Below are 13,986 nucleotides of genomic sequence, written 5' to 3'. Positions count from 1 at the left end.
GGTTTTGGGTCAATCTCTTTTTCGGCAGGTTCTTCCCCTTTCCCAATCACTCTGCAATTTAAAATGAAGAAGCAGCAGAGGAAGGAAGCAGATAACAAAATAGGGACAGGAAGTGACAGTATTGAGGGCTGGAACTCCTAGGCCAGATGTCGGAAGACAAGGATCTGGGTGTTCTGGGGCCAGGGAGACAGGTCCATCGGTCTGTTTGTCACTCAACCCCTTCTCTGCCTCCAGGTGAGTGGGTCTGAGACTAATCACTTACTGAATCTTCCCTGGGTGGGGGGAAGAGGAGAACTTTTGTCTAGGAGAGCAATTTCAGGAGAGCAGGTAACACACAGGTCCCATGAAACTGCTACCACCTACCCTGGGCGGGAGAATATTGGGACTGTGGCTGTTCACTGCCAGGCACAGAGGCGGGGGACATTTTGTTAGCCCACTGGGTATGTGTGTGTGTGTGTGGCATCAGTTGCTAACATTACGCCAGCGCGTCACTGTGCCTAGCACTTGACATCAGTGATCTCATTTATTCCTCACAACAGTCATTAGGGGGTGGATGCCACCATCCTGATGGAGGAACTGGGAACTAGAGAGATGCCAGGTAGGGAGAGGTGTACTCTCCAAAGGAATGGGAGGTGAGGGGTTAAGGGGACAACAGCCCAGCTTCCTAGGAGGAGCAGAGTGAGGACAAGCCAGAGGCTAGGTGTTTGGGTGTGTAGGGCTTGGAGGAGCAGACCCCAGATTCCCAAGAAGCCTGATGAATGCGTTTGGAGAGGGTGACTGGGGCAGCAGTAATGTGAGTGGCCAGGAGAATGAGCCACTGTAGGCAGAATTAGGGATGGCTTGGGTGTGCAGCCACCAATCATCTAGAATCCACCTTGGCATGTGCAGGCCAGAAGTGATTGTTGACAACCCACCAGAAGTTCCTGGCAGGTAGTCCTAGCTTTTGGCCTCGAGGAGCCAAACAAGGATGCTGAATTGGTCTTAAGCTGCACTGGAGAGCCTAGAATGAGGGATTTCAGTAAGATTTGAGGAACTATTATCTTTTTATCTTTTTACCCAACTGAATAAATCCATGTTTTTTATCTTTTTACCCAACTGAATAAATCCATGCCAAACTGTTGGGGGAGGTCACATTGTAGAATTTGTGAAGACTCAGGGCTACTTAGTGAAACAGGTTCTGGTTGTAGACTTTGGCATCAAGGAATGAGACTCGACGGCCAAGTATGGCCATTCTGAGCAGCAATCTGTCTGGTTAAGGGGATGTTTACCCTGGAACCTGGAAATCCTGCTTTGGGAGCCACTTAGGCATCCAACACGGGGCCCTGATGAATGGCCTTGGGTGCCTGCTATGGAATACAAACTGAAGTTGGAAACAGCAAATTGTGGACACATAGTGACACGGATGAGGCTTAAGAATCTGGTGCTGAGTGAAAAAAGCAAAACCGGAATGAGACGGATGGCCCGAAACCCTGTGGTTTTAAACATATGCATACAGAGCAAGCATATGCACCTTATTGATCACACGAGGCAATGATGTCTACTGAAGGGCTGTCTTTGAGGAGTGTGAACAGGGGATGGAACTGAACACACCAAACAAAGAAGTGACAAGTTTGGTGGGTGGAGACGGGGGGCACTTTCCTCGACCAATGAAGTCAACACACAGGACCTGAGGGAAACTCCAAGGACAAAACAAAACAAAACTGAAGACAGAAAACCCAACAAAGCATGTTGGGGCAGGGTTAGGAGAGAATGGTGTACGCAGGTGTGGCGGTGGCTCAGAGGCAGGGAGAAAGTCTGCCAGTGCCAGGGTTGGGAGGGAAGGCATTTTCCATGTCTTGAAGGAAGGTGAGGGGGTGTAGGTGCCCCAGCAGGTGGATGGGAGGCTGGATGGGCCTGAGATCACCGTGTGCACCAGCTGACTGGCTGGAGGGAGCACCTGCAGTTTGGGTTCTGGAAGGCGTTTGCAATGGCTGGGGCACAGAATATGAGCTGTGGAGGACAGGGAGAGGCTGGAGGCCAGCCAGGAGCCGACTCTGGTGTATTGCACTAGGATCTGGATTTGACCGTAGTTAAAGAGGAGATGGTGAAAGTTTGAAAGCAGGGAAACCACTGAATCAGATTTCAAAGCTTCCTCCTTTTCTTTCAAAAGCACCAGCAAAGTGTGCGTTCTTCACACGCTGGGCCTCCAGATTTGACACCCATTCAAGGACATCACACCTCTCTACTCCAAAGGCTCTATTTCTATGGTAGTTGGTTATTAGTGCTGGTGTTGGGGGGCCTTCAGGAGTTGGACAGGCCCCAGAAAAATTCTTTCCTTAATTATTAAGGTTTTGACTCATATTATTCTTCATCTCCATGTTTTTATTTAGAGTTCACCTATTTTTCTTAGTTTTCAAAATGCATTCGTCATATGGTTATTTTATTTCCTAGAACTCTATATTGAGTGCCTCTCAAGAGGTGTGTGGAGTTTTAAAAATAAAGTAAATCTTAGTAGAAGTAATTATGGGTAGCTTGTGCTCATTACTGCCTCATCCTTCCTTTGCTCAGGGCTGCCTATACAGGCAGGTGTCTAATTTTCTTTTCTCCTAGTTTTGGAGCTGAGCTTTCTGACTTTTCTCCTACATATGGGTCACTCATTGCTGAGAGCAGGGGAGAGGTCCAGACACCTGTCTCTAGGAGGCGACTCTCTTGCGTGGCACCATCTCCCCTGCCTGGGTCCCTTCATTTCCTGCTGCTAATGCTCTGAAAAGCCTGGTCTTCCCAGGCCCATGTGCTGTGCTCTGGATAAAGAATAAAGACATAGAACAGGGTGTAGGACAGAGGAGAGTAACATTCTGAGACCCATCTCCCATCCGTATCCCTCACTTCCCACCCTGCCAGGTAGCCTCCTGCTTCTCTGTGTTCTCATTAAACAACAACGACAACAACACAACAACAAAAAAGATCTTTCTTGGGATATAGTTTACATACCATGCAACTCTCCCATTTAAAGTATGCAGTTCGATGTCTTTTGGCATACTCATCACTGCACTTGATCTTAGAGCATCATCATCTTCAAAAGGAAACCCTATACTTTCTAGCTATCATCTCTCCCTGCATCTCCCCAAGTGCTAAGCAACCACTACATACTTCTGTATTTATAGGTTTCCTTATTCTGGACTTTCCTATGAATGGGATCACATACTATGTGGTCTTCGGTGACTGACTCCCTTCGCTTTGCATAATATTTTCAGATTCACCTTGCAGCAGGTTTCATTCTTTTTAATGGCTGAGTAATATTTCATTGTAAGGTTAGGTCACATTTTGTTTATCCATTCATCTGTTGATAGGCCCTTGGGTTATTTCTACCTTTTGACTATTTTGAATAATGTTACTAGAAACCTTTGTGTCCCAGTTTTTGTGTGGACATACGTTTTCATTTATCTTGGGTGTACACCTAGGAGTGGAATCACTGGGTCAGATGGTAACTCTATGTGGGATCCTTTGACAAATTTGTAGACTGTTTTCCAAAGTGGTTGCCCAATTTTCCTTTCCCACGAATGGGTGTATGGGTATTGTGACTTCTCGACATCCTTGCCAAGACTTACTATCTGACTTTTTGGTGCTAGCCATTCTAGTGGGTGTAAAGTAGTGTCTCACCATGGTTTTGATTTGTATTCCTTGATGGCTGCATTTCCTAATAATGTTGTCTGAGCTTATCTTTGGACTGCCCCAGCTTCTACCCTAGAGTGGTGGAGCAGACAGTGATAAGATGAGCCTTGTCTTCTAGGAGCTCAGCTTCTTCCCCAAATGTACATTGTTCCAGGTGCTTCTGACAATTGCTGGTGGGGCTGGGCAGGCCAGAGCCCTATGGGCTTCCTGTTGTCCCTAAGCAGAATGGCTCTGGGCATTGGGTTGACATCAGATGGTGGTTCCTATTTGTATAAGCCATGTTGTGGATTGTGCAGCCTGTGATCCCGGGCATTGGTAAGATGTTGGGGTGATGAAGGTGGGGAGGAAGCTGTGTTTCCTTTGGGAAGATGATCTTTGACTTCATAGCCACTAAGCTATTTGTCAGTTTCCTCCCTCCCCAAATCCCAAGGGATAACAAACCACACTGGGATTTGTGGACTTTATTTGATGATGTCTAGTTTCAGGACCTCTTTGTGCCTCCGTCTTCTTATATATAAAGTGGGGATAATGGTACCTGCCTTATAGCTTTGTTGTGAACTTGAATAATTTGGGTGAAGCTGATATCTATGTCTTTGAGTATATGATTCTGATGTGTAAGTTGAATTGGAGGCAATATATAGCTGGTGGACAGACCAGATGAGAAGCTAGTCCTGGTCCAGGACTGTTCTAAAGATATTTAACATTTACTGAACAGTTGCTGCATTACAGGCACTGGGGTAAGTGCTTTACATTTGTTCACTCCTTTGTTTCCTATGAGGTAAGAATGGTTACTATTACTCTATTTTACAGATGGAGAAGCTGGGGATGAGAGTGATTTAGCAACATGCCCAAGGGCACATGGTTAGTATATAATGGAAATGGGACTCGAATCTGTGTGACTCCAGAACCTATGCTCGTCACCAACATTCTTATATTGAATTAGGTTAATGGTATACAATCAGGTGGAGCTTCCTCATAGGAAGTTAGAAAGTTGGATCTGGAGCTCAGGAGAGAGATGAGGTTAGAGGAAGAGATATGAGGTCAACCACATGGAAGTAGTAGTTGAGAGAGTTATGGGGAATCCTCATACCAGATCTTTAAGTGGGGTGTTTTGTAACCCAAAAGGGACAGCTGGTTAGGTCAAGCAAGCAGCCTTGGACAGGAAGAAGCATGAGAGACAGGGACAAAGTTTCTCTTCTGTTGAAGGTTTCATATTTTGGGATTGACTTTCATGAAGCCTTCAGGTATGATCCAAACATTATATTGCCATTAAATGAAGGAAAAATCAGCAGATTTCGCTAATTGTTCTTAGTCCATTCTCTAAAGTATCTGTTGCCACTCTTCCCCTTTTCCTAAGTAGTGCTTCAAATTAGGAAGTGGATAGGAGATGAAAAAGGAAGGAAGGGAGAGACAGAAACACAAAGGAGACTTGAGTAATTAGAAAGTGGATGCCCCAGGCTCTGTCACAAACACCTGGATTCCAGCTGGAACCTGGATTTGCTGGGGACACCAGCCAGAGAGACAGGACCATGTGGCTGTCCCTAGTTCTGCTCCTTCTCTACCTCTCAGGTGAGTGGGGCTGGGGCTTTGGGCACCTGGTATTGGAGAGGGTGGCATAGTGGGTAGGTCCGTCCTGGTTTCAAACCAGAGGTGAAGTCTCAGCAGAACCTGGAAAGGCACATCCATTCACCCATCTTTATATCCTTCCATCCAGTCAAACATTCATCTACAGATCCGATATATGCTTATTGAGCACCAGCTGTGTGCCAGGGCCATTCTGGGTGCTATGTTTAAGAGCAACTTCTGCACTCAGGGACTCATGGCTGAATGAAGGAGTCAAGTCACTGTGATACAACATAGAACTTGCTGTAGAAGAGATTTATTCACACGATGTGGAAATGTACAACAGGTGCCCATAGCACTGCTCTTGATCTGACACAAGTCCTCACTGAGGCTCTGCTGGATGTTGGTCTTGAAGGATGAATGAATTGACTGAGTGGAAAGTGGGAATAGCTTTTGCAAAATATGGATCTCTTCAAAGGTCATGGAAAGTTCAGGAATTAGCAATAGTTCTGTTTTGTTAGAGCTTAGTTTTAAAGGGGTTGGAAAGGTTTGTTAGAAGGAATTAATGAGAGGTCTAAGAAGACATCCTCAGCATCCCCCTTAAGCCCTACCAGAACAAGGTGTGGTGCAGTCAGGCAAATAAAATTGTCCATTGAAGGTTGGAGTTTCAGAAGAGAAAGTCTTAAAAAAAAAGACTTTCAACATGCATGAGGGCCCATTCTCTGAAGGAAGTAAGGTTAGGGTAAAAATTAGAGGGTATTCTTTATGTTTGTAGAATAATTTTTATGTTGGGCGAGACATAGAACATGTCCAACATAATGATAGACTGTTCCTGTATAGTGAGTGTAAAGGCAAAGGTTTAAAGAAAGATGACCGGCTGGGTGACCCTGGCCAAAACGTGATTTTATTCTCAGTAAAACAGAAGAATGGACAGGATGACCTTCAAGGTCCCACAGGGCTCTCATAACTGAGATCTTAGAAGAACATCTAAAAGAGATGCATCTCATTACACATGGGAGGTGCTCAAAATGTCTTAAATGAGAATGACCATGATAATGGGGATTTTCTGCCCCCCCCCCATTTTTTTGGGTAATGGCCTTTTTTTCTGAATCACCATAATTAATGAAATGGGAACCCAAAGCAGTAGTGGCTGAAGCCAGCTTGTACCTGCTTACAAGAGCTGATTATGGCCTTATTTTTCCAACCCCATATCCAGTGACAGCATGTTGTTAGCCTGAAATCAGTCATAGTGAGAGTATCTACAGCACAGAAACCAGGGAACACTACAACCATGGCTTTTCCTTGACTTCCCTGCACTCCGCCTTGCTCCCTTCCCAAAGCCGGTTTTCTAGCACATCGCTGCTTCCTCACATCTGTTTGCTTAAATCTGATAAAATTGCCTAGCTTGGGTACAGTTAAACTGCAGCTGGAAACTTCTTCCCACCCCCTTCCAGTCCCACGGGGACTGGCTGATCTCTCCAGCCCTATAGGTTCACCTTTCCATACATTTACAGCTAGGGTTCCTCTTGGGTCCAGAAAACTTTGGAGTCACTTGTAAAGACTGAAAATTTTTTTTTTCCATCCCAGCTCCTGGCTTAGCTCCTTCCTCTCTGTCCCAGCATTCTCCCACTCACCACACCCATCAGAATTCCAAACACCATTTGGAAAAATGTGACCACTTTACGTTTATGGAGGGTTGTATGGCTAACCTGAGAAGGGAAGGGGGAAAGTTTGTAGAGAAAGAAGGTAAGGCCCCCGGATGATGATGGGGCTGGTGGTGGTCAGTTCGTGCTCCAAACATGTGTCAAGAGGCCTATGAGGGTCTCCTTGGGACCCAGCCCTTCCCAGAAATGTATTGTTCTTCCCTTGAGAGTGATTTGAATGAGAGCCAGGGGTTTACTTTTCCTCTTTTGAGAAAATGTGGAGAGCGGAGGATGCAAGAAGTGCTCAGAACAAGTTTGAGTTGCAGAAAACCTGAACGTAGAGCCTCATTCCAAAGGAAAGTGGTTTTGGACATGAGCTAATCTCATGCCTGGCAAAGGCTAAGGACAGAGCAGGACAGCTAGCTCCCTCTGCTCCCTCTCCAGGTTCTGATTCTCCCTGTCTCCAAGGGCTGGGATCCCCATGTGGTTATTCAGTGTTTCTGGGCTCATAGGGAACAGGTCTCTATTCTTCTTGTTGGCCATAGTCTCCAGACCCTCTGGTTTGGTCCTAAGCTCAGGTGTCCCTCCAAGTCCCCATCCCTGAGCCTGGGATTGTCCATACCTCCCTAGCAACTTTCCACTTGGGCTTCAGGCAGACAGCCCCTAAGGGGTTCCATTAAGACGGAGTCCTGGGATGTGGCTTATGTTTTCCAGGCTCTTTGTCCTTGACGGGCCCCGACTCTGTGATGGGCACCTTGGGTGGCTCTCTGAGTGTGCACTGTCAGTACGAAAAGAAATACCAGGAGTATAACAAATACTGGTGCCGAGGAAACTATGACATAACATGTGAGAATATTGTGGAGACCAAGGGAAAAGAGAAAGAAGAGAGGAGTGGGCGCGTGACCATCAGAGACCATGCAGATAACCTCACCTTTATAGTGACCATGGAGAACCTCACTGCAGATGATGCTGGATCCTACTGGTGTAAAATTCAGAAAATATGGTTCCTGGACATGTGGTCATATGACCCTTCAGTTCAGGTTAAGGTATCTGTTTTTGAAGGTAAGAGATCCTTTTACTCCATCAGTGGAGCTTATGGGATATGATTGAACATGGGGACAAGGATGAGTGCCATGCTGAAGAGTGTCTCTGGGTCTTGTCTAGTCCTCAGGCCCAGTGGTGTTGGGAAGAGCCTGTGCTGAGGGCAGGGAGAGAGGAGATGACTCTTCAGACTTGGCATGGGTGGGGGTGTGTAGCGGAAGGTACTCTCACTCTCATAGGGCCAGGGCCTCACTCTATTGCCTGGGAGGCCCCTCCATGCCAGACCAAGACTTTCCACTACGCTCTTTGAAAATCCATACCAAAAGAGATAAACTCTTCATATATACATCTTCAGCTTGCTCACAGAACATTCCCTCTACTATACTGTCCTGAAATTGGCCTCGCTTCCCTCATTTCAAGAACTAGCCTTCTTGAGTGGAAGTGCTTTCTCCTACACCAATGTGCCATAGGGTGGTGAAGCCATGTCCAAATTCTCCCAGCCCTCTATCACAACTTCCAACCTATCACTTCCCACCTGCTTCCTTTAACTTTTGTGTCACATGGCCACATGCATTCTCTACTTCTCCTTCCATTGGCGTCTAGGTTATTCCTTGACATCTCTAATCCCTGTCATCATTTTGGGAGTTTTTAATGAGTAACTTGTCTCAGCTTCCAGGACCTTCTCAACTGCCGTGGCCTACATTTCCACTCTCCAGAATCTCACTCCATGGCAACTTTGCACATCTTGCTGTCACCTCAAACTGGTCCACATCCAGAACCCTACACTCAGACGTTATACTTTCAGACAACTTTCTGTGCACCAGCCTTCTCACATCCTCAGCCCTACTAGCCCTATTCTCAACCTCACATATGCCCCCAGTCCTTGGATCTCTCTTTCCATTCTATCCCCATTTTTTGCCTAACTCACTTCTGCCCTGACGTCGCTTCTTTCCTAAGCCAGGCCCCACTCTCATGCAAGACTACATTTTCTTCACTTACCATGCACTATTTCCCTACCCACGTCTCAAGACCTTCATCCCTGAATCCATCTTAAAATTAGGGTGAGCAACCATTGGGGTTTTCCTAGGACTGACAAGTTTCATGGGATGCAGTGCCTTCTATGCTAAAACTGGAAAAATCTCAGGCAACCTAGGGCAAATTGATCTCCTACCTAAATCTATCTGCTGCGTTAACTGCTAAAGAAGACACAGATGGCGCCTATGGGTGTCAATACAAGTTCATGATTTCTGATATGACTCTCCTGTTCTTTTACTTTACCAAGGGCGCATGGGATATCAGACATGAACTCTCTCAATTTCTTTTCTTCTCCCTCTACAAACTTCTTTGATGCCTGACCCATTCTTCCCCCTTTCCCTTCTAGGTTGAGGGCCGTTTCCCTCCACCTATTCAAGAACAATCATCCTGAGGTTGGCTCCTCACTCTGTAGCTCCTTGCTTCCCCATCCCCTTGAGCCAAATTCCCTCATTGCTCTTCCTCTGTCAATTATCTTCTCTCTCTTCACCCCAACCATGAAAAACACATTTTCTTACGTCCTAAAAATATCTTGTAATCCCCATGGCTTCCTCTAGGTGCCACCATTCTTCATCTCTCTCCTTTCTACTTGCCTGGAAGGTAGCTGAGGTCCAAGTCCTCTGCTCCTGCTCTACTTGATGGGGTTCCCCCCTGTGCCCACTCTCTATCAACTTGAGTTGATCTACTTAGTTGCCTCTGTCCTGTGTGAGGGCAGGGATGGTGCCACAATCATCAGTGAATTCCCAACGGCAAAGACATCAAGACCTGTGGTTGGATGAAATGTAGCCTGTCCTGGGAGTGCCAGGAGGGGCTAAGCCTCTGGGAGGCTTGATTTTTTGGGGAGATTATGAGGTTGGGGCAGATTGGGCATGGGGACACAGATTGTATCAATAGCCTGGACATCTGAGATTTAGCCCCTCTTCAGCAGGGAGTTAAAATGGCCTTAGTTTCCATTTGAAGGGTGCTGTGAACCCCCTCCCACAGTCTCTTTGAGGCTTCTGGGCCACAGGCAGAGCCATCTTTTCCAGACTTGCCCCTGCCCCTTCTCCCTCTGGGGCTCCTTAGCTGGAGAAACCTATAAGAGACCCCTGCTCTCACTCTGGGTGGAGTCAGACTTGGAATGGAAAGAAAGATCTGGAATTTATTAGAGGTGGCTCTTATGATCAATTCTGAAAAGTCTCATTTGGTCCCTGAGGAGCTCACTCCAGCCAGGAAGTGGCCTGGGGCTAGTTGCAGAGCATCTTTTGAGTCCCTTCTGCAAGTGGGCAGTTGTGTGTAGCACTGGATCCAAACAGGCACTTAGTGCATGGCTGGGGAGAGCGGCATCTGATGTGTGATTTGTCTCCAGCACCAAGTAAAACCACAGAGAGGACCACATGTCAAGCTGCATCTGCTGGCTTTCTGGGACCGAACACCAAGCAGAACCTCAGCACCGAGGAGGTGTTGACCTGCTCCGGGTAAGGAAAGGACTCACAGCCTAGAGACCACAGACGAGGGGGTTCAGCAGCCTTATGGGACTTTGGTCGGTGCTGGCAACACACCATGACCTTTTTACCTCACTGCTGGGTTTTCTTCCAGTTCTGGTCCCGATTTTTACATTCTCCGTGGCTGCATGGGGATTCCATGTGGAATGTATCACTTGTTTTGTGAACGCTCTCCCCCATGGGGTAGCTGCAGGGGAACAGGAGGCTGGTTCAGGTGGACATGTAGCCCCTCCCATGCCCACCGCTCCCCCTCTCCTTTCCCACCTGGTTCTGGACTCTGGGTGCTGGTTCTGTGACCCCAACTTGGCCTTGCCTCCAAAGGTCTTTACTGTATCAGAGATCCAGGAGCTGCTTGTAGGGAGTGGGGGAGTTGGGCTGGCTCTAGGCTATTCTCCTCCCAAAGATACCCAGAAAGGGCCCTGCAGGGCAGAGGACAAGAGTCAGGGCTTTATTTTTTATTTTTTTTACAAGATTTTATTTATTTATTCATGAGAGATGAGAGATGAGAGAGAGAGAGAGAGAGAGAGAGAGAGAGAGAGAGCTAGAGACACAGGCAAAGGGAGAAGCAGGCCCCATGCAGGGAGCCTGACATGGGACTCGATCCTGGGACTCCAGGATCACGCCCTGGACCAAAGGCAGGCGCTAAACTGCTGAGCCACCCAGGGATCCCTGAGTCAGGGCTTTAAAGTGAGAGTGGGGGTGGCTTTTAAGAAGTGAGTTGATAAGGAAAAATGTGAGAGGAAAGGACAGAGAGGAAGCTTCTGGAAAGCAGGCACTGCTTTCTCTTTGCCCCGTCACCTCTCCTTGGCAGGATTCTCATGATCAAGGGAGGGGAGGTGATGGGGCCCCAGAGAGGGGCTGCCTTGGCATGTGTCCTTTCCAGGTTTGATCTAGAAACCTGGAGATAATATAGCTCTAGAGTCAAGGCACAGGTGGTGAAAGAAGGGTCCTGGGTTTCCCCCTGAGGCGCCAGTCATTTCCTGTCCCTATATCCCCCCCACAGGTCCTTGCTCAGCAGTGTCCACTTCTTGCTCTTGGTCTTCCTGAAGCTGCCCCTGTTTTTGACATTGGTGGGTGCCGTCCTCTGGGTGAACAGGCCTCAGAAGGGCTGTGGAGGAAGTCAGCCTGATGAGAAAACCCCACAACATAGTGCATCGCTCCCAGGAATATAACCCTTCAGAGTGGAAAGAGAGACCTTCAGAATTCAGACTCCAGGGCAGGGGGGTAGCAGTGCCTGGATTCTGGAGACACTCAGGTCTTCTGGGAGTATGGTTCCTGTGTTTCGAGGGAGAATCCTGGGCCTTAGAGGACACTTGCTTTGAGTCCTCAGATACAGGGAGGATGAGTCTCCTGGGCTCATGCTTGGGGTCCTTCTCTGCCCCAGATCCTGTAGGTCCTTGCCCTCATGCCTACTTCCCAAGGGCAAGAATTCTCTGGAAGTTGCAAGAAATCCTGACCCTTTATGCTTCTCCTTGCCACAAAAGCTTCTCAGCTAAGTGCTCTCCTGGACAATAACCACCTCCTTCCTGCAGCCCAGAGGCTCCTTGAAGATTCACCCTTCACAGCCTCAGTCCTTGGGCTCACAGGGCTTCAAGCTCACGTATGTCCCTGTGATCAGGGAGTGTATGGCTGGGCTCAGCACATCTCTGCCTGAGCCAACCATGACTGAGAAACTTTAGATTAAACTTCTGGGGCTGATTGGAACAGTAGTGGGAAGAGGCAATAGGTGCCCCTAACATCACTCCTGAAATCCCCCAATCTGGAGGGCCTCCTGTCCACAGAGTTGATGGACGGTCTACTTTAGTAGAAGTCTGGCTGAAGCCACATGTCAGGTTGGTGTTTTCCACAGGAGAAGCAGACATGGTTTTCCAAAGACAGGGTACAGGACACAGAAGTGAGGAGATACTTCCCCACATTGGAATGTCATGATGCCACAGCCACCAGGAGGCACACCAGCCCCGGAAAGGGCTTGGTTGGTTTTGAATGCTTGTCAATGGCTCCTCAGCTTCCAGAAAACACTCTGAGCTCCTGAGCCCTGTGTCCATAGGCAGGGCTGCCACACATGGAACCTGAGCCCTGGCATGGCTTCCACAAGGGCAGGGCCACTCATGGCAGAGGAGAGCTGCAAGTGGCCCAGGACTCCACCGAAGAAGAAGTTCAACCAAAGAGGCATATATGGACCAAATAATAAAACAAAGACAAGCCGATGTAGGAAACACAATGGTGGGCAAGAGAGAAGCTTGTGATGCACTTTATTTTTTTTTAAATTATTTTTAAGTATTTCAGTTTCTTCATCTTTCCATATAAATTTTAGAATAAGCTTGTCTTTATCTACCAAAACGATCTTGTTGGAATTTTGATAGGAATCGTGTTAAACTTATAGATTTATATTGGGGGAATTTACATTTTTACAATGTTGATTCTTCCAGTCCAAAAACATGGTACCTCTTGCAATTTATTTAAATATTCTTTGGCTTTGGTCACCAGTGTTGTATAAATTTAGTATGTGGATGCTGCACATGCTCTGTTAGATTTATACCCACGTGTATCTTGTTAAGCAAGTGTGACTAGCACTGTGTGTTTCAATTCGCTTCCTACATGCTTGTTGCTAATATAGAAATAGGATTGTGTGAGTCTTTATGTGTGTGTTTGTGTGTGTGTGTGTGTTTATTGATCTTTTATCCTGTGACTTGTTAAACTCATTTATTAGTTCTAGCAGTTTGGCATTTTTTCCATAGATTCCTTGGGGTTTTCTACACAATTATGTCATCTGCACAGAGGGACAATTTTATTTCTTCCTTTCTAATCTGTGTGATTTATGGTGTCCTGGAAGCCCTAGGGAGCTGCTGGAAGATCTTAACTACTCTGGTGGCCGTGTAGGACCTGCTGTTTTCTGGCATTTCTGTTTTTGAAAGAGAAACCAAAAGTGAAATTGTTCATGTTTACGTGTAAGCAACAAACTCCATTTAAAAAATATTCTAAAACAAAATATTGTGATCAAAACAAAACATATTTGTAACTTCATGCAATTCATGCCTGCAGTCTGTAATCTGTGAGTAAAGCAGAGAAATTGCAGAACTCCGTTGTGTCTGTCTGGTATTTACACTTGGGGCCATATGGTGCCCCCAACAGGCCTGGGAACTGACCTTTCAAGCACACAGATGGATTTGCAGGGAAGCCATGGGGGCTGGCCCCAGGCTGGCTCTGGGGCAGATCCACGTCTGTTCCCTGGCCTTCTGACTTGGGCCGGGTGCCTCAGACCATCCAGGCACCTTGTTCTATAATGTGAAGTGAAAGCACTAGATCAAGATTCTTCCATGTGGCAATTCTAACATGGGACTACAAATTTCTTGACACTCTTTATAAAGAGCTGGAGTTATGTCCCCTCCCCCTTGGGTCTAGGTAGGCTGTGGCTGCTGCAGCCAGTAGCACAGAGTGGAGCTTTGCCAACTTTTTCCCCTTATAATTATCCTCCTAACAAGCCTGCTTATTCATTTTCTTTTCCTAGAAACGCCCCTCCCCATGCTATGGAATTTTAATACCAAAGATATACTTATATGCCTATGTTCTAT

The 13,986-nt window shown here is 47.0% G+C and overlaps 1 protein-coding gene across 1 annotated transcript; it reads left to right on the top strand.

The window, feature by feature from the left end:
* Positions 1–5,070: 5,070 nt before the first annotated feature.
* Positions 5,071–12,642, top strand: CD300E (CD300e molecule). Its single transcript, XM_055331050.1, has 4 exons — positions 5,071–5,220; positions 7,572–7,919; positions 10,279–10,387; positions 11,418–12,642. Exons 1-4 carry the CDS (start codon positions 5,100–5,102, stop codon positions 11,584–11,586), a joined length of 747 nt encoding a protein of 248 aa, XP_055187025.1. The 5' UTR covers positions 5,071–5,099; the 3' UTR covers positions 11,587–12,642.
* The last annotated feature ends 1,344 nt before the right edge of the window (positions 12,643–13,986 follow it).

This window comes from Nyctereutes procyonoides, unplaced genomic scaffold (genome assembly GCF_905146905.1).
Source record: "Nyctereutes procyonoides isolate TBG_1078 unplaced genomic scaffold, NYPRO_anot_genome, whole genome shotgun sequence".
Taxonomy (NCBI): domain Eukaryota; kingdom Metazoa; phylum Chordata; class Mammalia; order Carnivora; family Canidae; genus Nyctereutes; species Nyctereutes procyonoides.
Note: the sequence above shows the minus strand (reverse complement) of the source record. Positions and strands in the feature narration are given on the sequence as shown.